Source organism: Parasteatoda tepidariorum, chromosome 4 (genome assembly GCF_982258835.1).
Source record: "Parasteatoda tepidariorum strain Cologne lab strain chromosome 4, Ptep-v5.0, whole genome shotgun sequence".
Classification (NCBI taxonomy): Eukaryota; Metazoa; Arthropoda; class Arachnida; order Araneae; family Theridiidae; genus Parasteatoda; species Parasteatoda tepidariorum.
In genome coordinates, this window is record NC_141758.1 from 103,765,315 (window position 1) to 103,788,517 (window position 23,203).

General features: G+C 28.1%; 2 protein-coding genes across 10 annotated transcripts in view; one reads left to right on the plus strand and one right to left on the minus strand.

Annotated features, from left to right (window-relative positions):
* LOC107437221 (glutathione reductase, mitochondrial) overlaps positions 1-9,042 on the minus strand; it is a 30,728-nt gene extending 21,686 nt beyond the window's left edge. Inside the window, exons 1-7 of one of the 4 annotated variants that reach the window (XM_016049150.4) lie at positions 8,559-9,042; positions 6,953-7,068; positions 5,265-5,334; positions 5,050-5,182; positions 4,477-4,531; positions 3,162-3,261; positions 2,517-2,603 (exon numbers count right to left, since the gene is read on the minus strand). In XM_016049150.4, the coding sequence (XP_015904636.2) occupies positions 2,517-2,603; positions 3,162-3,261; positions 4,477-4,531; positions 5,050-5,182; positions 5,265-5,334; positions 6,953-7,068; positions 8,559-8,723 (726 nt within the window). In that variant the 5' untranslated portion in view covers positions 8,724-9,042. Of the gene's footprint in view, positions 1-2,516; positions 2,604-3,161; positions 3,262-4,476; positions 4,532-5,049; positions 5,183-5,264; positions 5,335-6,952; positions 7,069-8,129 lie in introns of all 4 variants that reach the window. The other 3 variants (XM_043053014.3, XM_043053015.3, XM_016049151.4) reach the window with 3 other exon arrangements.
* A 175-nt stretch (positions 9,043-9,217) lies between these two features.
* The window catches only part of LOC107437218 (C2 domain-containing protein 5), a 56,149-nt gene continuing 42,163 nt past the window's right edge, over positions 9,218-23,203 (plus strand). For 3 of the 6 annotated variants that reach the window (XM_071181677.2, XM_071181676.2, XM_071181679.2), the window contains exons 1-9: positions 9,221-9,457; positions 10,491-10,599; positions 10,687-10,773; positions 14,242-14,282; positions 15,595-15,725; positions 16,919-17,014; positions 18,866-19,021; positions 19,275-19,335; positions 19,854-19,967. In XM_071181677.2, coding sequence (XP_071037778.1) covers positions 10,510-10,599; positions 10,687-10,773; positions 14,242-14,282; positions 15,595-15,725; positions 16,919-17,014; positions 18,866-19,021; positions 19,275-19,335; positions 19,854-19,967 — 776 coding nt within the window. In that variant the 5' untranslated portion in view covers positions 9,221-9,457; positions 10,491-10,509. Of the gene's footprint in view, positions 9,458-10,490; positions 10,600-10,686; positions 10,774-14,241; positions 14,283-15,594; positions 15,726-16,918; positions 17,015-18,865; positions 19,022-19,274; positions 19,336-19,853; positions 19,968-23,203 lie in introns of all 6 variants that reach the window. The other 3 variants (XM_043053012.3, XM_043053009.3, XM_087161855.1) reach the window with 3 other exon arrangements.

Sequence of the window (23,203 nt, forward strand, 5' to 3'; positions counted from 1 at the left end):
ATACTGTTATTTGTTTTCAAAGCTGTCCACTTCATGGAGCAAACTTCAAACTGAATTAAAGCAAATTAATGCACAGTAGTTTTGAATTGATATGGAACACTAAAACTAAACATACAAAATTAAAAAAAAAATCCATTTATATTTAGTTTGTCTAAAGTAAGAACTCCCCCAGCCATTTGTCTGAACTTGTGGCAGAGACTATGGTAACGAAGTATAGCTATTTCAAGTAGGGGTGTGGGGTCACTGTTTAGGACAGGTTTCGACTCAGGTCGGCGAGAGAAAGAGAATCTTTTTTTCGGTCTATTGTGTTAGCCCTAGAGTTAAGAGAAGCCACCCCCTTTGAAATGCGCTATTCTTGTTTCCATAGCAGAAGTCGGACTCAGATTATGTGGCGGGGGGAGTTATTTCCCCCCGAATCCCAGTAATGGCTTGTCGATACGAATCCAGCTTGCACCAACCACAGTGCGAACGTGAAATATCCCCAGTGGTAGACGAATCATGGTTTAGAGTCCTTTTGTCGTCAGGCTAACCGTGGGTGGTTCTCGCGATCTTCCTTTCCACCTAATACAAATACGGGTTAGTTCCATCAAAAAGTTCTCCATGAAGGCAAATTTGTACCAGGAGTTTCTTTGTCTTCAGGATTGGGTTCAAAATTACAAGGCTACAGAGTTGAACATCAGTAGTCACAAACCCAAAAAAAATTGGTTCGGCTGTTCAACGACAGTTATAATATATATATAGTCTCTGGATATTTTAGACTTTCATGAGGGAGTATTTTTGTTACCGAGCTGAATAAAGTCTGTATTAGGTAAGGTTCATTTTCTTCTTTATCTATATTGACTCAACATCCCTTTGTGAGCCAGGCCTTCTTTAAAACCTTTTTCCATTTTGCTTTCTTTCTTGGCAGGGTATTCCAGTTTTTCAATCTCAGTGCTTTGAAACCCTTATTAACACAATCAACCCACCTTAGTCAGGGTCTACCTTTGATTTGGTAAGGGGATGTTAAGAAAAATTCATATTGCAGTCGATTTAGGAAATGTGTCCAGCAATAAACAATCATTTTAATTCAGAAAAAATGCCATCAATTTTACACAAAGGATATTTTGAGAAGAAAGCAAATTTCTTCATCACTAATTTTTGAAAAAGATCATTTGAGTTATCTTTTAATATTAGACATATTTCATCAATTAAACTAAAAAGCTATTTTTTAATAGATATTTTAAACATTAATTTCATTAATTTGAAAAGTTTATTAAAAAACATTACATGCAATGAATTCTTTGAAGTTAGAATTTTCCCTAGTTTTATAATATTTCTAAGCACAGCTCAAGTATTATTTTGATTATACTGTTCAAGTATATCAGACAGCATTAAAATAAAATTTTTATGAAAACAAATTAAATGAAATATTGCATTTAAAAGAGTAATATTTTCCCGAATTGCACTAAGAAATTCAGCATTTTTTACAGGTTTGAAAGGAGATAATAAGCTCAAAAACAGAATGTTTCAGCCTTAGGGCGATTAACTATTAATATTAAGTAGGTAAAAAAAAACATGTTGAATAACTACTTTACACATTTCTTACTACAGGAGTTTATGTAAAATCAAATCAAAGAAAATGACACCCCTTAAACTTCGCAATAAATAAAGTCAAGTAATGTTAGCATATTTTTTTTCAATGCTAAAACACAAGAAGTGAAGCAAATATGTTAAACAGTTCTTGAGATGTAAGTATAAGGAAAAATCAAGTAGCTTTTTGTTGAGGAGAATTCAAATTTTGCATTGTACAACTTATAACATGTACCTAGCAGTTATTTTAAACATTTTTCGTAGAATGTTTCATAATGAAAACGGATATAATATCTAAAATAAAATTTCAGTTCACATAATTGAAAATATTTATGAATATCTTAACATTTATCAAAATTTAAAAAAAAAAAAAAACATTTTTAGTGACACTTTTGCACATGGGTTTAAATAAAGACAGAAATATAATCATAATAATTTACTTCTTTTGATTTATTTATGAAAAGAATATTAATGTTAATTCTTGTCTAATTATTATGATAGTTAGAAATAATTAAATAGAATTTTTTTAACAATATTTTTTAAATAAACATTTTTAGTCTCTTTTGTTGAGTGATACTTATAAACGTTGGTATAAATAATGGCAGTAATAAAATCATAATTTAAATAGAAAAAAACAGTTTAGGAAAAGATATTTAGATGTTAGTTCTTATCTAATTATTACTGTTAGCAATATTTTAGTTTTGAAATACAGTAAGCTCTCGACTATCTGGCTTAGTAAAAAATAAGAAATGTTGGAACCAGCTGTTTTTCTAACTAGGTAATTGTGGGAGGAGGCATTTTTCGTTATTCTATTTTTCTGTCACAATTACGATATGCTCAAAGCCTATTGTAATTATGAGATAAAATAATACCTTTCTGATATCTGAAAAAATAACAAATTTCATCAATAATTTTAAAATACAAATTAATTTAGATTATGTACTTACCAAGGAATTGGTTAATAGATGGACACCCGATTTTTTTATTTCTTCTGTAAGCACATCACTTATGATATTATCAAAAGTACGAAGTACCTAAAAGTATAAGTGTTATGTCACATTAGAAATAGTATTTCAAAAAAAAAAAAGTCGAAAAAGAAAATAATTTGTATATAAAAAATGAAGACAGATTAAAATATTTCAAAAAATGTTTAATTTATAGGTAAAAACAGTGACAAAGAGGAAAAGGAAAAAAGAAATACATGTCTTGGAATGAGTTTTAACAATGAAACTGAGAGTACATAGAAACATTTATAGCATAAAAAATTATATTTTCTCACTTTAATTATTTTCCTTTAAAAAAAGTCACGCATCACATTTAACACTTATAAATACATCAAAGCACAAATATCATTTCAGTTAAAAAAAACAAACAAACATTAAAAATGTAATGGATGAAATGTGAATGCTTTTCGCCAGAGGAAAATTAAGGTCCAAAATTAAAAAGTTATTTTGCATTATGTGAACTAACACATTGAAAATCAGCATTTTCTTTTAGTTACTTCTTTCAAAATTAGAAACATAAAAACTCATTATTTTTTCATTTACAAACTTTAACAGTTACACTTATGACTTAATACATCTTTGTCTTACCTTTTCTCCCCTAATTGCAAGATAAACATCAGATCCAAGAGCTTTTAAAATACCACATAATTCCACTGCAATATATCCAGCTCCAGAAACTAAAATTGACCTAACAATAAAATATGTAATTATTCCAAAATATAATTTTTTTTTATTTTTTATGCAGAGATATTCTAAATTTCAAAAAGATTTTTAAACTACTAAAATAAGTATAAATTCAAACTTGAGCTTTAGTTAATACTACAATGTGTATGAGTACAACTATCTGGGATTATGTGAGATTTCATTAGAAATTATTTTAAACCTAAATCATGATTTTCTATTATAAGCAAAACTGATTGTGTGTAATTCATAGGTTGAGTGATTTAAAAAGCATTAGTAAGAGCTATAAATACAAATCGCAATGTACGTAAATCAACACCAAGACACTGCAAATGATTTTTAAACTGCTTTAATAAATGAATTTCAAAATAGGATTTATATTATATTATAATAATGAAAATATGTTAGCTGTAAAATGATTTGTGAATGTTAAAAGTATTAATCATAATTCATAGTAAAATGAATTAGGAAATTGATTAATCACATAATTCTTATGAATGAATTTTTGCTACAGGGAGTCATAAAATTAAATGTTTCAAACAGTGTTGCCTTTTTTACCTCTAGACTTATATTATATCTATATAGATATATTATACTTTTCTTGTAATCTTGTAACAAAGGCAGTGCAGCAAAAAGAAAGTTTTTGTAGATCGGGGCATGGCCTCTCAGTTGATCCCAACTATCCATATTATATGTATATAGTGATTTTTTTTATATATGTGGTATAAAACTGAAATTGATGAAGTAAAATATTTCAATGGTGATAATTGAATTTTTAGGGTTGGCCAGACTCACTCAATTCTCTACCTAGTTATGCCAATGGACTGATAATATATAAACAGAAGTTACAGTAATACCACATTATATGCAATAATAACTATAAATTTTAATAATTTTGCTGAATAATTTATGTTTATTATGTTTACTGATAAATTGTTAAATGTTACACTTATGAATTTTAAAAATTGCTAAGTTTTAATAGCACCTAAGTTTCAATATAACTTAATGATTTTTTTAAATGACACATAATTGCTTATAATATCTTAAAGAGCCATTTTAATGAAAATAAGATGAAGCATTGGAATAAATAGTTGATATACGTTTGGAAGTAACTGTGTATGATCACGATATAATTTTTCAAACTTGCATATGTTCATTTACTTCAGAGCATAAGTATAAGAAAGTACATTGTTAAATCTCTTTAAATTAATTTCAAACTTACTTAGGTAGACTCTCAAGTTCAAAAAATCCATCACTAGTAATTCCAAATTCGGCACCTAAAATCATTAGTATTTTGGATAAATCTGTTGTAAATTGATGTTTATTTAAAGAATATATTAACGATATTTTTACAAATAATAATAAAAAAAAGAAAGAAAACCTTAATACATAATTCATTTGAATTTCATCAGCTTATATTATTTATAAATAAACAATTTCTTCACAAACAATTTGCAAACAAAGCTGCAAATTACACAAAAAATTATTTTACAGTTATCAATAACACAAACATATTCTATATCAAAATCACATTGTTTATTATGTTAAAAATTTACATATTTGTATAAAAAAAAATAACTTTATTTGTTGGTTTCATTTGTAAACGAATAATTTTTTAAACTTCAAAATAAAAAGTTAACATGAATTAAGCTACAGCTTGTACACAATGTCATTTTACAGTTTTTAATTGTGTGACTCTTTAGTCATTTAATATGCTACTTACAACTATATTTAAACAATTTAAATCAGCAGTTTTAAATAATATTTAGAAAATAAAAAAAAGACAAAAATATACCTGATATTTTTGGAAACGATGGTTTACCGCCGGTTGCTATAACAATATGCTCAGCTGAGAATTGCTGACCATTGACATTAATAGTATTGCTTGAAACAAATTCTCCTTTACCTTCAATAAAAATAATTCCACTCTATAAAAATAAAAAGAACTAAAACCCTGGGCAAGCAAACTTTGAAAAAATTTGTTAACAATAGATAAATTATGTGTCGTACCTTTTCTAAATTTGAGAAATAGATATCATTCAGCTTTTGTACATAAGCATCTCTTTTTGTTTTAAATTTTCTAAAGAAAGTTGAAATATTTGTAGTGCAATGAAACTTATTTATGGATGGTAGAACACTATTTATTGTTACGGAAATAAAAGAAGCATATACGAAAATTATTTATTTTTATTTTAGAAATGTAAAAGTTAAGAAATAATAAAGTAAAGAAATTAAGCAAAGAGGAAAATACAATAAAAAAAAATCAATGAGGATTAATCTGAAGTAGATGTTTCTGTAAGATGAATTCCCTTTTATCTTCATTAAAGTTAATTTTATAATATTAAAGTAGCAAAATAATAATAATAAAAAAAAAAAATACACAGAAGGTATTTTGGCAAAATGGACAAGTATAGATAAGTTACATCTTATGAACTTTCTAAATTGGAGTAATAGATATTATTGAGTTTTTACACAAAAACAGATTGTCTAATATTTTAACCTTTTTTTAAAAGAAAATTCTGTTTAAATTTTTAAGCATTACAACTCTGAGTAAAAATGAAGGGAAATTTATTTTCTAAAGGTCAATTTTTCTGAAAAGTAAGTTGAAGAGAAACTGATCTTTGCTGTAAGAGAAAATATAAACTTAAATTTCATGTGAAAAAAAATTTGTTCTTATTTGCAATTATATTTAGATCTAAGACAAACAGTTATTCATCAAAGAAATTTCTTTAATTTAATTTCAAAATAAATTACACATGTAATTTTTTGGATGTGAATGAAAAAAAATCCTAGTTTTTTAGGTATTTTAGTACAAATATATTTCCGATAATCTAACAGATTTCTTTTAGTAACTATTAGACTGCTTCTCATAATTAAAAAATACCAAAAAATATTTTTGTTTGCAATCAGAATGTCAGAAAATGTGTATATATATATATATATAAAAAGCATACCAGTGTCAAATCTGCATCAAAGGGTTAAGTCAGGATGTCCGTTAAATCTCAGTCAGCCAAAATTATCAAAAATAAATGCTGTATGTAATGCACAAAAATAAACAAGAAACACTAAAAAAAAAAAATGGCTTACCATTTATTGGAGTAGAAAATATATTAACTTTGTTTACTTTTTGATATGAATGTATCTATTTGATGTATCTCATGGCACTAAATCTATGCCATGTATGATACATAGTATAAATATATTATTATGGCAATTTACGAAAAGACCGACAGAGGACTTCACATTATTACTTTAAGAATCCTTAGATAATTTCTTTTCAGTCAAACAGAAAGTTAAAATACTTTTTTGTGACAACTTCAATAACATTTTCCTTTTAAATTCAAATTATGATTGTGTCAATACATAGATTTAAGAATGTATAGGCTTTTTAACAGTCAGATAACCATTAATTAAACAGTTCCTCATTAAAACCTATAAAAATGAATTACATAAGAGGATTTTTAGTTTTGATAGATTATTAATTTGAAAATGTTTTTACATTTAAATAAATCCTTTTACACTCTGCAAGGGGAAGTCTGTTATTCTAGTACATTTGTTACATCAGTTGTAAGCAAAAATTTAATAGAAACAAAAAATCCTAAGTATTACAGATTTAAGCATAAAAATTAAACAAGGAAGTTTTCTTTTTAAATTGTTAATTAACTCTGGTTAAAATATAGAATTCTAAAAATATTCACCCAAAGTCTATAGATTTGACATCCACAGAGATACCATAGTCTGGCATAAACTTTAAGCTTTCTATCAGAGCAGCATAGTTGAAGCTCACTTTTTTTGGAACACATCCAACATTAACCTATTCACAAGATAAAAAAATATTAACCTTTTTAATAATAAAAAATATAATTTAATTACAAAAGCACAACATAAGTTAATTTCTTATAGTTTTTAATTATGTGGAAGAGTGCGGGAAGATGTTTGTTGGCTGACAGCTGGGATCGAATCATGAAATTTCTGGTCACCACCACAGAAAAAGTTGTACATTTTCCAACCAGGGTGGGAAAAGAAGCTTCATCTAGTTGACATCGCAAACCCCTTGCAATGTACAAGAAAGTTGGACAGGTCAACCACTAGCTTTTCCTCTACTTTAGGTTTGGGACAAGAAATTAAGCAGCATTCCAAGGCGGTTGGGGTCTTATCATTGGTTTATACCCAGGTTTGTTTGCTATGTCAAAGAAACTATATAACAAAGCAAACTAATGTACTGATGCTCTTCCTGGCAAGGAGTGAAAGAGTTGTGAGCCTGGGTCATTAATTTAAAGAAGTGCAGGAGAGACATTCATATGCTTCTTGCTCGAATCAAAGCATGGATCTTTGACTCTGTATCCAAATGCTCCTATCTTGTAAAACGTACACTCCATTCAGGGTAATCTGTGCAGGATGATAGGCTTGAATCAGTTAGAAAACCCTATATGATATGCCTTAATGTTAAAGTAACATAAATGTAAATATAATTGTGAAAAACAATGATATATATTTGTGACATTTTTTCAAGTCTTTTAAATTAAAAACAGTTCCTGCATTTGCTAGGTTTTAGTAATAACTGGGCAATGATAGGAGAGAAAAACAAAACAGAAAGAGGCTAATTGAAGGGTGTATAACATGCAGCACCTACCCAGGAAAACTTCTACAAATTTTTGTATTTAAACGTTTTGCATGTAAAAAAGATGAATATCCTTTACATATTTTCATCTTATTTGATTGTAGTTGGCGAGAGCAGGGAAAACTATAAAAGCATTCCAGATGGGGACCAAGTTGGGGTTATTTACATATATGGCATTATAACTACAATAGCTAAAACACCAAATAAATTTTAAAATTCCAATTAAAAAGAAAAAATAACATGCAGAGGTTTACCCGGGGGTGGTTATGAGTTATACTCTTCAAGTTGGTCCTTTTCTGTGCTGTTCTTTACAGTTTCTCGTAAACTGCAACTAGAAAGTTGTCAAGATGTGACGATTGCTCTGCGACAGATCACGATAAGGAAAACTTCGCGCCAATTGGAAGGGTATAACTCGAAGCTGGCAAACATCTACATGTTTTTTCTTTTCAAAATTTGCAAGTTTAAAATCCACTTGCCCTCTTAGATTGCAGTTAGAGAAACGGAAAACTCGAAACATACATGATAAGAAAATACTTCCGCTTAATTGCAGCTTTGTTAAAAAATATGAGTTATATTCGTTAACTAGGAGTGTATTATTTTAGCCTTTAAGATTTTCACTTAAAATCTTAATAAGATTTTGAAATGTAAGTCGGTGGAACATGATAATACATCTATTCACTTACACAAGTTCCACCGATCCGACCTTTTTCAATAAGTCCCACTTTCGCTCCAAGTTCTGCAGCTTTACGAGCACAAGCAATCCCTCCTGAGCCACCACCTAAAACCAACAGGTCAAATTTCGCGGGAGGCATAACTATCTTGCTTAACAATATTCTTGAAATTAACATCCAGATAACTGATTACTAGTTTAATACAACGAAAGTTCAAAAATGCAATCTACAATGAGTGAGGCAGTGAGAAAGTTTAATGTTCGAAACTATAATTGAATTTATTAAAATTAATAGAGGGGTTTAGATTATATGGGAAATTATATTTAAAACTAATTAGTTATATTCATATAAACAACAATTTCCAAAATATTTAAATGAGGCTGATTGTTCTTTTTATTCTAAAAACTTTTGTTATTTTCAGCAATAGACAGCAAGTCTTATCTAACAGCAATCAAGAACCGGAGAAAAAATGTAAATAAACAACACATGTGTTTACATCACAGTTAAAGTTATATAAATTATTTGCGCGATTATTTTTTTACAATGGAATAATCTTGAAAAGTAAAAATATTCAGGTGTTTTCCAGAGAATAAAAATTATAAGCTTCTATTTTAGCTTTGTAAGAAATCATTAAAAATTATATGACTTATTTTCCTTTTAAACTGTATGCTGTTGTTCTTCGTTCACTGCGGCCATGACACACTGCAGTCTTTAAAAACAAAACCATTCTAAAAATAAATAAATAGAAATTACCGTCATTTTAAAAAGTTGGTTCGTGCTAACTTAATTTTACAATGTGGTTATTTGATATTTTTTAATGTAGGTGAAATACCTTCTAAGTTACTGCTGCAGCATAAATTTATAAAATTACTGAGCTACTAAATTTATTATACTGTAAGAAAGTTTACCATGTATGTATACAATAAATTTGCATACTTTTCATTTGATTGTTTTATTAGACATGTTAATCCCTTACAAAGTTTTGGAATTTTGTATTGGTATAAATATTTAGAATTTCTTTCATTAGAAAGTAATTGGATTTTTTTATTTATTTAAAGGAATGGAAGGGAATTGAATTATTGAGTTTGATTTGGTTTGATGCACAAGTTGAATTTTTTTTCTATATGGAACAAATTAATTGTAATTTTCATATATAAGAAATAAGTATTTATTGAGCTAAATATAGGCTATAAAGTGTAAGAAATTGAGAATTTATAGATTGTCTTTCTGCAATTTAATAAATAAGCTCTGTTGAAATGAAATTCAATTCATTTTTACTTCTTTATTATTTTTACCTGTTAACAATTGCATCTTGTTATTATGCATATAATTTTATAGTTTATAAGCTTTTATTTGAATCAAAGTTTAACAGTATAATTCAGTTCTATGAATTAACATTATTACATTATCTGGATTTGTGAATTATTTTTTGCAATAGTAATTATTTTGTAGTATGATATATATTTTTATGCTAAATAAAAATCAGGCTGATAATACCAAATCGGGACAGTTAGAATAATCAGTCAAATCAATTTGTCTTGGAACAAATTAAATCAGTTTAGTATGATTTACTTTATCTGGTAATTTACTATATTTTTTTAGATATTATATATAATGAAAATTTAATTATACTTATTTTAAAATAGATTAAAGCTGGGATAAGTTATGCCTGGAAAAAATCAAAGTTCGGATAGTTGCTGGATATCTGGATTTGTGAATTATTTTGTGCAATAGTAATTATTTTGTGGTATGGTAAATATTTTTATGCTAAATAAAAATCAAGCTGATAATACCGAATCGGAACACTTGGAATAATCAGTCAAATCAATTTTGTCTTGGAAAAAATTTAATCAGTTTATTATGATTTACTTTATTTGGTAATTTATTATATTTTTTTTAGATAAATATATAAATGATAAATTAATTGTTTTATGTTTAAAATAGATTAAAACTGGGATAAATTATGCCTGGAAAAGTCAAAGTTCGGATAGTTGCGGGGAGAAATCTTCCTGTAATGGACAGAGCAAGCGACACCTGTGATGCATTTGTTGAAGTAAAACAGGCTTAATTTTTTTAAAATTTATCACTCAAAGTAATTTTGTTAGTATGATAATTTTTACTGTGGATTTTCTTATTCTAGATTAAGTTAAGCAATACAACCTACAAGACAGAAGTGTTTCGGCATTCTCTGAACCCAGAGTGGAATTCTGAATGGTTTCGATTTGAAGTAAATATTTTAAATTTTTGTAAATAAATCATAAATGAAAGATAAACATTTGTTTAATCGATTAAAAAGTAGCTATCATCAATCATATTTTGTTAGAAACTGAAAAATGTCCAGTATACTTCATTTAACTATCTAAACTGGCTTTAATCAATCCTAGTTGTTCAAAGTGAAGTTAGATATATTAATAAATCAATTAAGTAATATGTAGGCAACCTTTGCCAGTTATGGAGCCTATTATTCTCATATGATATAATGTGTTTATTACATTGATTTATGTTTAAGGTCATTGCGGAGATAATGATTAATAATGTGTATTGTAAATTTTGGGTTTAATTAAGATAGCTGGCTATGGGTGGGAGAAAAGAAGATTTTTTGGTTTTAATTAGCTAAGATTGTTAATATCCAACTTTAATAGGTTCTATCTTAAATTTTATCTTTAATTTTTGTTTTATCTACAGTATGTACATTTTTTGATCTTTTTTTCAAAAACAGAGTAATGAAAAGTAAAATTTAAAAACATTGTGGATGAGTATAATTGGTGACAATGAAGTTAATTTTATTTGAAAATGAATAAGAACAATAGAAAATTCTTAATAAAACATCTTTCTCTCTGAAAAATAATTTTTTTTTTTTTTTTGAAAAAAAATTGTAAATTAATTTTGAAAATTGCATTTTGAAGTTTACAATTGACCTTAGCATGTAGGGTGATCTGGGGTAATTCCTGATCAAAAAATGCAAACATCTATTTTGTAAGAAAACTATTCAAGATAGAATTATAATATTTACTGGAAGTTTGAGGCTATATGAGATGAGTCCCAGGCTACCTTGTTTTGTTTGAAAATCTAATTAGAATTTAAAATATTTTAAATTTTTAGTGATCAGGAATTACCCCTTCTCTTGATCCTTTCTGGGGTAATTCCTGATCACTTCTGGGGTAATTACTGATCACCAGTTTTAATCATAATGGGGCTGTTTAAAAATAATTATGCAGTGGTAATTAACAAATAAAACATTAAGATCAAACAAATAAACCAAAAATATATGTTTAAGCAGCTAATAAAACGATTTATTTAAAAAGCAAAAATAAAGGTTAGCACTTTAAATTTTCCAAAAATCTTTGTATCCTGCCATACATTTTAGGCAAGCAGCTAACTTATTCTCATGTTCTGCTGGAATATAAGAAAGAGTTCCCACATGGGTTATTTTTGCTGGATTTTGTAACTTCATTAAGGGAGAGTGTAAAGTTAAGTAAGGTATGTCAACAGCTCTCACACTGAAATTTTCATTTTCAATCACTAAAAGAAATTTACTAATTAGGAAATTTTAATTACTAGAACTAATTTTGCTTTCTAGAAGCTTTGTATCCTTTTTAGGCTTATAATTTCTCACCATATTTATATTAGGCTAATTTATAAACTTAAAAATTATTCTAACAATGTACACACATAAAATTAAGATAGAAGCAAGGTAAGATAAATTGTGGAACACATTTGTCTAGCATACGGTTAAAAACAAATTTTGTGATTAAATTGAGTTAAAATATATTTTATAGTTTCATTTGAAAAATATGAACTGTTACTTAAGAAAAGACAATTAGCTATTTATTAGTTTATTTTAATACTATTTATGAAAAGAAATGACAATGATCATGAATTACCCCAGTGATCAATAATTACCCCATCTGTAGGGGGCAACATTTGATATAGTTTCCTATCATCAATTATAATGTTTACAGTAGATGTGAAACAATTAAACAAGAGCTTACACTATTTTCATATCAAAGAAAAAGAAAGTAACTCAAAATATTTATTATTAAGAGAAGGAGGGAGATCTTTGCAGAAATGTACACTTTTTGAAACCCATCTTTGAAATGGAAAATACAGAAAGCAGTTTAAAGATACTTATTTTGTTACATTAAACAAGAAACTATTATTAAGTAAATGTAGTTATACCTTAGTAAAGTGTACAAGCATTCTTGTCCATGTCTCAAATTTAGAAAAAAATTATTTTTTTAAAATAAAACTTAGGTGATCATTATTTACCCCAGAAACAGAGTGATCGTGAATTACCCCGGGTCACCCTAATTTAAATTTTAGAGAAATCATATATATATATTAAATTCGTGAAAATTATTGTTTGAAACTCAGAATTATCTTAAGTATGTGATTTAAAAATGAAAATAGGAATGTAACCAGAAGTCACTTTTTAGTGATATTTTAGAAACACTCATTCTTAGGAAAGTATGTGTTTAAAACATGTAGACTAGAAATATTTTCTTCTTGCTAAAATACACTACCTGAAAATAATGAAAGAAACACTTAAGTTTTCGGCTTTTTTTTCCATATTTCTCAAGAAATACTCAAAGAATTATTTTATAACTTAGGAGGTCATGTGATTAATTAAAAAAATGTTAAAAACTGAAAGTTTTTCTTTATTGTAGAGTAGTATATATGAAAACATGTAAATTAGTTGAAAGAACATTCTAAAATAAAATAAGGCACGAACTTGTTAAAACCTCTAAGAGAGATGGTTTAAAAGAATGAGCATGTACTTTACTTAATATAATGTAATAACAATATATATATAGTGTATTATTATTCTATTATATTTTAATATTTTACTTTTTGCTTTAAATTTTTTAAATAATAAAATCAGCATAAATTTTTTTTTTTTAAAATTTATCTTAACATATTTATTTTTTCTCTTTAAAGTTACGTTTATTTATAATTCGTACTGTCGGAGATATTCTGAAAATTCTAAGTTTTATTTGTTTTTGTGGTTTATCTTAAATACATAAAAATTATATTATATATATTTTATTCAATAAGTTTTAAAAATTTGCTTTATAGGATGTTGAATTTTTTATTATTTTGCTCAGATAATAATAATAATAGTGGATTTCACAAATTACTTAGTTAAAGCGTTAGGTAAAAATTTTAATTCTTATTCAAAATTTTCTTCTTATTTATTTTGAGATAAAAAGAAAAATAAATACTTTTAATTGATTTCAACATTATAGTTTTCACGAAAGCATTTTATTTCATTAAAATATGTGTTTTGTTATAAATTTTGCATAGTTATGTTATATATAAACATACTAAATATTTTAAATACAATGTTTTTATTGTTTTTCAATGTTAGTTGTTTTAGAACATAGCTAAGATTTTTCAAAGTTTTCTTGAGGAGATGTATGTAGAACTTTTTATTTCTATCTAATAACCCTTAAAGAAATTTTAAAAATATTTTAGCTAAAACCTTTGCTATACTTTTAATGTTTCTCAATCTTCCTCAGAAATATTTCACCTGATAGTATGTAAGAGAATATATGTTAGTAGAAAATTTTTTGTTGTTGTAATGTTACTTTTTGAAACATTTTGACAACATTTAAATTATTTTGTTGTATTTAAATTTAAGTAGGAGGGCAGTGGTTATTTTAAAGAATAAATCATAAATAATTTATGATTTTAGGTTGATGATGAAGAATTACAAGATGAGCCATTACAAATCAGGTTTGTATTTTCTGTAAATTTTTGTGTTTATATGTTTTTATAATGAAACCAATTTTTTTAATTGCATAATTTTTCATAATTGTTTCAACAAATCCAAAGTACGATGGGAATTATTCCTCGTAAATAATCATTTTCTATTTTGAAAGACCATAAAAATTCTACTTAATTGTAAAGGTGTACCTACATTTTAAATTTAGTTTATTTAGAAGTAGTTTATGAATATTGTTTACTATGTTTATCATTTTTATTCTACATAATCTATTTTTAAAAGGCCACTTAATATCTAACATTATAAATAAAATAAATTTTTTTTTTCATTTCCAGGGTTTTGATTTTTAAATTATTTATAAAGAATATTAAAATTTATGTTATGATTTACTTTTTTATGTAATAAATTCATTATTGAAATTTATATTGTTAAATTACATATTTACTTCCTTTAAGTTAAGCAATTTATTTTTCTTTTATTGCATAGTTTATATGTAAGACATCTGAAGAAAAGGCTTCCAAATTTTCAAAACAAAGCTTTTATTTGTGGAATTGTAAGCCAGTTACACATATTTTGTAGAGCCTACTGCAAAATCTTGGGAAAAATTAAAGACAATTATGTTCATAGTCCTAATGACCATAATCTCTTAATATAGATTTTTCTTTGTCTTAAATTGATTAACATTTTTTATATTAATGTAGGTGTTACTCTTTAGTTTTTTTCCTAATATTGTAAAGTTTTAAAGTGAACAAAATATTTTTTTATAGCTGTTTTTTATTTACTAATTTATGGTTATTAAAAATTTTGGATTACTAGCTATTGTATTTTAAATGATCCACTTAGTTTTTCAGACTAAAAGAAAAAAAAATAGGCACAAATATTTTAAATAAAGATAAACATTCTGAATCTTGCTTAATTAGTAATTTCTTCCTATCGTTGGTAGATAGGTACTTCCCTAGATAACTAATCATTTGACTTATAAACCATTAATGAAAATCTTATCTATTTTTATATTTCCTTTATTTGTGTCAAACAAATTAATGTAGCTTAAGAAAAAATATTGAAATTTATAGAACAAATTCAGATAAGTGATGAAATTTAATGTTAGAAATTTTTAGAGACGTTAAAGTGTTTCAGAAACATTCTAACTCTATAAAATTGAGAGTTCATTTAATGAATGTTTAGTTATCCAGGGTTCCTAAATATTTTAAAATTAAACACTTAAATTAAAAAAAAATCATTAATATAAATATTTTATGTTATTATTGTATTAAATCATATATTGCTGAATTCTTTTACATTTAATGTACTATTTAATTTCAGAGTGATGGACTATGATACCTACAGCGCAAACGATGCTATAGGGAAAGTATACATTGACTTAAACCCATTATTATGTAAGGAAGCTGGCTCTTTACTTTCTGGATGGTTTCCAATATACGATACCATGCATGGTAATATTTTTATTTTATTTAAACACTGTAGAGCCACAATTATTTATTTTTCAAGGGACCATTAATTTAAAAATAGATACAAAAAGACGACGAATGCTGTTCAGTGTAACATACCTAATAATGACTTAAAAATGTATGAAAAGTGATAAAAGAAGTAATGTATGAAAAGTGATATAAAAAGTAATAGACTTGAAAATTAAATAATTACTATAGAAAAAATTTTAAGTGAAAAAATTATGTACTTAATGCATAAATATATACAATGCAAAAGAAAGATTAATTAAGAAATTTATTTATTTAAAATATTTATAAATTTTGGTCATAACACCAAATTTTTTCTTCTTCTGAATGCAAATAATACATTTTGGACACTTGTAGCATATTGCTGTTCATTTTCTGTATGTTTGCAGGAAAACAGAAAAGCTCCCCATAGTTTCAATGACTTTGAGGTTTTCCACAAAAATCGGCATTGTTCTCAGTTCTGTTTCGCCTTCATCTGTGTCATTTTGTACTTCCTCAGCTTTTGCAACTATTTCTTCAAACAAAGACTCCAAAGTTTTCAATACTTTAATCAATTTATACATTGATGCATAATAATGATGAGGTGTTATCCCCAAGAAAATGGGGATATGTTAACAAATCCTCATTTTCTACTTTGTCATTAGCATTGCAAATTTCTGGACTATAGACCTGAGAATCTGTTTATTTCAAAAATGATTTTACTGTTATTATTGATATTAGAAGAATAAAATTTGTTATGGAACTGATAACATGAGAAGACGCTAGCTTCATTTCATTTATTTCATATTGAATAATTTAATCTGTAACCAACCTGTTTAGAACATTTAGTTTTTTCATTGTGATGTTCTTTTTCGTAAAGTTTTTTATATCTTAGTGGACATCTCTCTTTAGAAGATGATTTTCTTAGTTTCTAGGTATCTCATAGAGGTATCTGTGTATTATAAAAATAAAATGTAAAATTCAAACCACAAATTCAAAATTGCTAAGCAATCAGAAAAGTACTGTGTTATTATGGTTTGTTGAAGAACAGGGTGCAAAAGACAAAATATTTTCTTGGTTTTATTTAAAATAAGTATATATTTCACCTTGTATAAATTAAAATTATTCAGAAATCTTATTTTGCAGTAAGAAGGAAAAATTATAATTGTTAAAGAAGGATTATTTTTTGTTAGGAATTCGTGGTGAAATTAATGTGATGGTTCGAGTGCACTTGTTTAGTGATTCTAACAAATATCGTGAATCATCATGTGGAGTCCAATTCTTTTACAGTGAGTATTTTTCACTTAATATAGCATGGCGTGAAAGGTGTAAAATTTTTTATTTATACACATATTAAAAGTAAAAATATATTGCTTTGTACAATCTTGCTCTAATGAAAATTATTCTAGATTCAAAGTCTGAGATTATCTGTTCCTTTGTAAACAAGAAAAAGCTTTATTGAAGGTTTAACATACATTAATTAATCATTCTGTAAATTTAGACACTAACATATATATATATATATATATACAGTGAAACCTGAGTATAACGATACTGTCTATAACGATAAACCTGTCTATAGCGATATTTCCTTGAGGTCCCGGTGAAATTCCTATTTACTCAATGTATTTTTAATCTGTTTATAGCGATAACCATTTTTCAGTTAAACATGTCTACAACGATAATTTTTCCTCTTTTGATAGTTGATAGTTCTATTCCGATTTTTCTACCGTTGGAAAACGACTCCCCATCAAGCCTGAATGTGAGATAACAAAATTATTTTTTTTTTCCATCTCCTTTGTATGTAATATTCTGTTTCTGAGAAAAAAAGCCACTTTTAGGGGAAATTAGAGCAGTAGAAATGGGTGAAGGGGTATTGTAGGGTGGATTACATCATTTCGAGAACGTCATGGTATTGTTTTTAAAATCATATCAGGTGAAGAAAAGTCAGCTCCAGTCAATGATGTTGCATCCTGGAAGCAACGAGAAAAAAGAGACAATTGAAAAAACTTATTCTCCAGAAAACGTGTACAATGCTGATGAAACTGGCTTATTTTATCAGCTCATGCCAGATAAAACAATGGCATTTAAGGGAGAAAATGGCAGGCTTAAATTCGATTGTCAGTGATTTCCAAAGATCATCTAATGCATCATTTCTATTTAACGTAGATGAATTTTTAAATTTAGATAATGATGTGTTGGTTTTCAGTGGTGCAAGTGATGAAGAGATTTTAGCAGAAGTTATCCCGGGTGATCAAAGTGATGAGGAAGAAGCAGCTGACTGTTCTCAAAACAGGACTCAAATTTCACCCGAGAATGCCATATTGCTAATTAACACTTGGCAAGATTTTGTTGCAACATTATCAAATGAAACTGATGTTCATTTAAATTCATTAGATGGACTGAAATCTATGTGAATGGAAATGGCAATTGCTTCCAAAAATAAGCAAACAATACTAACCGATTATTTTTCTAAATAATTTCTGTTTTGATTCATAAAATTGCAAGTAAATTTTTCTTGTGTGCTGTTTCATAATTATAAGTAAAATTTTCATTTGGAGCCTATAAAAGAAGTTTAATTTATCATTAGTTTTAAATGTATACTTTTAAATTTCAAACCTGTCTATAACGATAACCTGCCTATAACAATATTTTATTTAGGTCCCTACAGTATCGTTATAGACAGGTTTTACTGTATATATATATATATATATATATAATGAAAAAAATTATACCAATATTTCAAAAACCTACTTAAATTTATTTGTAAAAATTTAAATATGACTGGTGTTATTAATAATTACTAATTCTGACATATTTTTATAAAAATTTTTATTGTGCCTATTTAGTTATAAAATGACAAAACATAACAGGATATATTTTTATCAAAACAGATCTGACAGCATACTTTGTCAAAAACTACTGAGCAGTAGTATGACTTTGTTTGATTTAGGTATTATCCTGATTTTTAAAAACGAAAAGAATTTGTCTTTCAGTTAAAAAATATTGTTTTCCAATTTGTATAGTTGTATATTAACTTTTGAAATAAAATTATAAAAGGACTCACGTTGAATTTCTTACGACTCTATTTCTGGTTTTGTAGAGTTTTAACTATAGTTTTTATTTTATTTTTTATTTAGGTGGTAGTATTCCTTGGGGTTTTAAAGCTCAAGCCATTCTTGGGTTCGTTGAAGAGTTAGTGGTGAATGATGATCCAGAATATCAGTGGATTGATAAAATTCGTACTCCTCGTGCTTCTAACGAAGCCAGGCAAACTCTATTTTCTAAGTTATCTGGTATGTATGTAATCATTACTAATTATCATTTACAATTAACTTTTAATAAATATTTCTTTATCATAGATATGATATATTATCATAATTTAAATACTGGTCTGCAGGTTGCAAACCCTTGATCTAGATTATCCGACGATTTTGGTTTTCTGACATCCATGCATGTCAGATAATCTCAATTCTTTTATATAGTATAAATTTTTCTTATTTATCTTTGATATTTTGCATGGAATTCTTTACTCACTAACTTTTACAGGTGAAGTTCAGAGAAAAATTGGGCTTAAAGCTTTGGAACTTGGAGGAAATGCTGTGATAGGGTAAATTATTTTCTTCATTTTTGAAAATGAACTCTTTTTATAAATGTATTTAATAAAAAATATATAAATAAATTTTTATTAATTGCATTATTTTTTATGATTCTTAAGCATTGCATATCATATGGTACCTTTGGTTAGTCATTTAGCATGTTTCTTCTTTTTTAATGGCATGACAGCCGAGAGTGGGTCCTAGCCTTCTTAAGAATTTTTTTCTTGGCCATATTATTCACTTTCAGGATGGTGATATCTCTTTCTAGGCAGTCAACCCATCTGAGGTTTGATTGACTCCCAGTTTTTAGTTCAGTGGGTTTAGCTAATAATGTTTTTTTGTTGATTGTTCTTTGTTTACTCTAATAATGTATTCAGCCTATTTTATTCTTTGGATTCCAGGTTCTTTATAGGCACTATATTGAAATTTTCCTCTCTATTGGTTATTTTTATATTGAACAAAAATATGAATGATTAGAGTTGGTATTGTTTGTTGAAGAAACATCTAATTTAAACATGATTTATTTTAGTTACCATCAGTGCTTTGATTTGGAAGGAGAGTCTGGAATTGTAGTTCGAGGCATCGGAACTGCTGTTATTTTGACACAGAATCTCTCTGCAGCTCAGTATGAAGTTTTTCGAGAGTAAGTTAAGACTTAAAGCTGCATTTTGTTGTTGTTTGCTTGTCGAGGCAAATTTATTGATTATACTTTCATTGATGATGTTGAATTTCATTGATGTATATCATTCATTGATTTTATTATGTTCTTTAGATCCAGGTTGCTTGGACTATCTTTTTTCAGGTTTCTGGTGTACGCTTTCTAATTTCATTTTAAGATATGCTGTTTCTTGTATGTAATTTTTTATTTTTATACCACAGTTATGCTCTTTCAGTGGTCAGTACTAACACACTTCAAGTAAGGAAACTAATGTAGTTACTACACTGGTTATCATAAATTAAGGAAAATTCACAAAAATCGCGATAACTCAAGAAATTACACATGGAATTTTATGAAACTTACCCACAATATACAACACATAGTAAGGTATTAAACAACATAAAAAGAAATTATCAGACATTAATAGTAGTATAGAAATTAGCACATGTATAAAATAAACAAATTGGAAGTATCGGTTTGCAATAGAAAAAGTACCTTTAATATGGAATATGATTGCCTCTAGAAGCAATACAGCACAAACAGCGATGTGTGATGCTTTCAATTATGCGGTCTATCAGTTCAATAGGAAGTGAGAGCCATTGCTCTTGTAAAGCAGTTGCAAGCGTGGCAAGGGTCTGAGGGGGCGGATTGATGGCAGATACACGCCTCCCTAGAGCATCCCAAACGTGCTCGATAGGATTCAAGTCCGGGGATCGAGCTGGCCACTCCATGCGAGTAATTGTTTCCTGTTGAAGATAATCATCAACAATGCGAGCTCTGTGTGGTCTTGCATTATCGTCCTGTAACAGGAAGCAATCACCAATTGCCCCGGCATATGGGCGCACATAAGCATCAAGGATGTTGTCTCGATAAACCTGAGCATTCACGGTTCCCCTTGGAAAGACATGGAGGTATGTGCGCCCTCCTAAGGATATGCCTCCCCAAACACAGACACTGCCTCTTCCGTATGCATCTCTTTCACGGATGTTTGATGGATGATAACGGGTCCCAGGTTCTCTCCATATCAAATAACGTCTACTGTCACTTTCTAGACTAAACCTGGACTCATCCGTAAAGAGAACAGGCCTCCATTGATCTGACGTCCAGTGGACATGTTGTCGGGCCCACTGCAAACGGTCTCTCCTATGGCGTGATGTGAGCGGCACGCAAATGGCTGGTCGTCTCGCATACAGACCACCTTCGTGGAGCCTTCTGCGCACAGTTGACGTTGACACCAACCTTCCGGTGGCTGCAGCAAGAGAGGATCTAAGATGTGTCGGAGTAGCGGTTCTATTCCTGCGTGCACTTAATGTCAAATATCGGTCATCGGCACTGGTCGTAACAGTTGGCCGTCCTTGACTGAACCTCCTAGATGCCGAATCTGTGGTTTGAAATTGCCTCCAAAGTCTATGAACCACAGATGGACTCACATTTAGCCATCTGGCCACTTCTGATTGACTCTGCCCTGCCTCTAGTCTCCCAATGGCTCTCCATCGTAGTTCTTCAGGCAAATGATGCCTAGAGGTCATTATTACGAATTGGCTATCTCAGATTTTCAATGTCGCAATCACAGTAAAATTTGTGTGCTTTCTCTCAAACTTGGACTTTTATGCTCCAGGCAGATGACGTAAGCCGAGTGCAGCGCCACTAATTTGCATATTGCAATTTTACTCAGCTACTCTTAGTGGACAACATATGCAAATTTTGCACGGTTTGGCTTACTTTTGAAAGAGTTATCGCTATTTTTGTGATTTTTCCTTAATTTATGATAACCAGTGTACTTTAGCTTGTAGTATAATCCCTTACCAAAAAAGTAAGGTGTTTTTTAAAATTGTTTTGAGGTTGTATAAAATATAAAAAAATACACCTGAGGTAGAAAATGAGATGAAATGAATGTTTTGCACCAAAAAATTAACTCATTAATTAACCTCAATTTCAACCTCATATACTCCTCATAAAATCATCCCTATATATAACTCAGCAATACCTTTAGTTAAGATTGGATGAAATTATTCCCAACTCAAACATAATTATTCGCTTGAAGTGTAGAATTAATAGCCTGTACACCTCAAAAATAACCCTTTAAGCTGCTGGTTGCTCTAAAGTAGATTTCCAACAACTTCAAAACAACCTCAAGTGTGAATAAAAACAACTTCATACACCTTGATTATACACCTTGAGAGGTTGATCTTTCTAGATTGTTTTTGAAGTTAACTTCAAAAAACCTTAAATCAACATTGACACCTCAAATTTTTATAAGGGAATGCACTTCTTGTTGAAATGGAAGTGTAGTGAGTAGTGCACTACAAGAAATTTTATTTTTTGAATATTCAATTTTTTTAAATAATTTTGTACAAAAGTGTAAATTGAATTCTCCAGGTAAATTAATCGACTAAAAATAGCTAAGCAGTGATTGCATTTAGTAAGTAGTTTACAATCACTAAATTTTACAAAACGAAAAAAAAATTTCAGTTAATTACATTTGTATTAAAGTAGTTGTAGTTTACTACAAAAAATGTAGTTCTTACAACTTTTGTGCTCATTGTATTTAATAATATGTTCATAAAAAATAGTTATCACTCAGTTTAAATAGCCTGTAGGTTGAACACACGATTTTTTTCCTTATTCTAATACACTACAATTTGAAAAAACAATGAATAAAATTTCTATGAATGTTCCAAGGGAAATATATTTTCCTTAAAACATTCATCAGACCTGTTAGTGTTTATATATTATTTCAATTGTTCATTAAAAAAAAATCTTTCTACCTGTGACATCCAGGCAATCTTTTATAATTTGTCAACACTGTTAGTCTTAAACTTGCAAAAAATTTGACGCATTATTAAATAAACTTTTCAGTATTTAAAAATTATAAAAAATATCCTAATAGGAATATTTTTATACAGAAATGAAGGATGTAAGTACGTGTATACTCTAAGCCAGTGGCCAGTCTAAGTAACCCTTATATCAAACTATTAGTAACCAAACATACATTTTGATCAAAATCATTTTAAAGGCAGTTTTAAGCCGAACATTTAAATCAAAATCACATAATATACAATTTAACTGTTAAAAGTATGCTCCTGCTTGATACCAGAAAGGAATTCTTTGTAGAGGATGTTAAATGCAGAATACAGTGTACTTTGCATGGCATTAGCTTAATCTTCCCTCAACTCAGGTGGCACCTCTGTGGATTGTGTATAAAACCATGTGGATTGTTC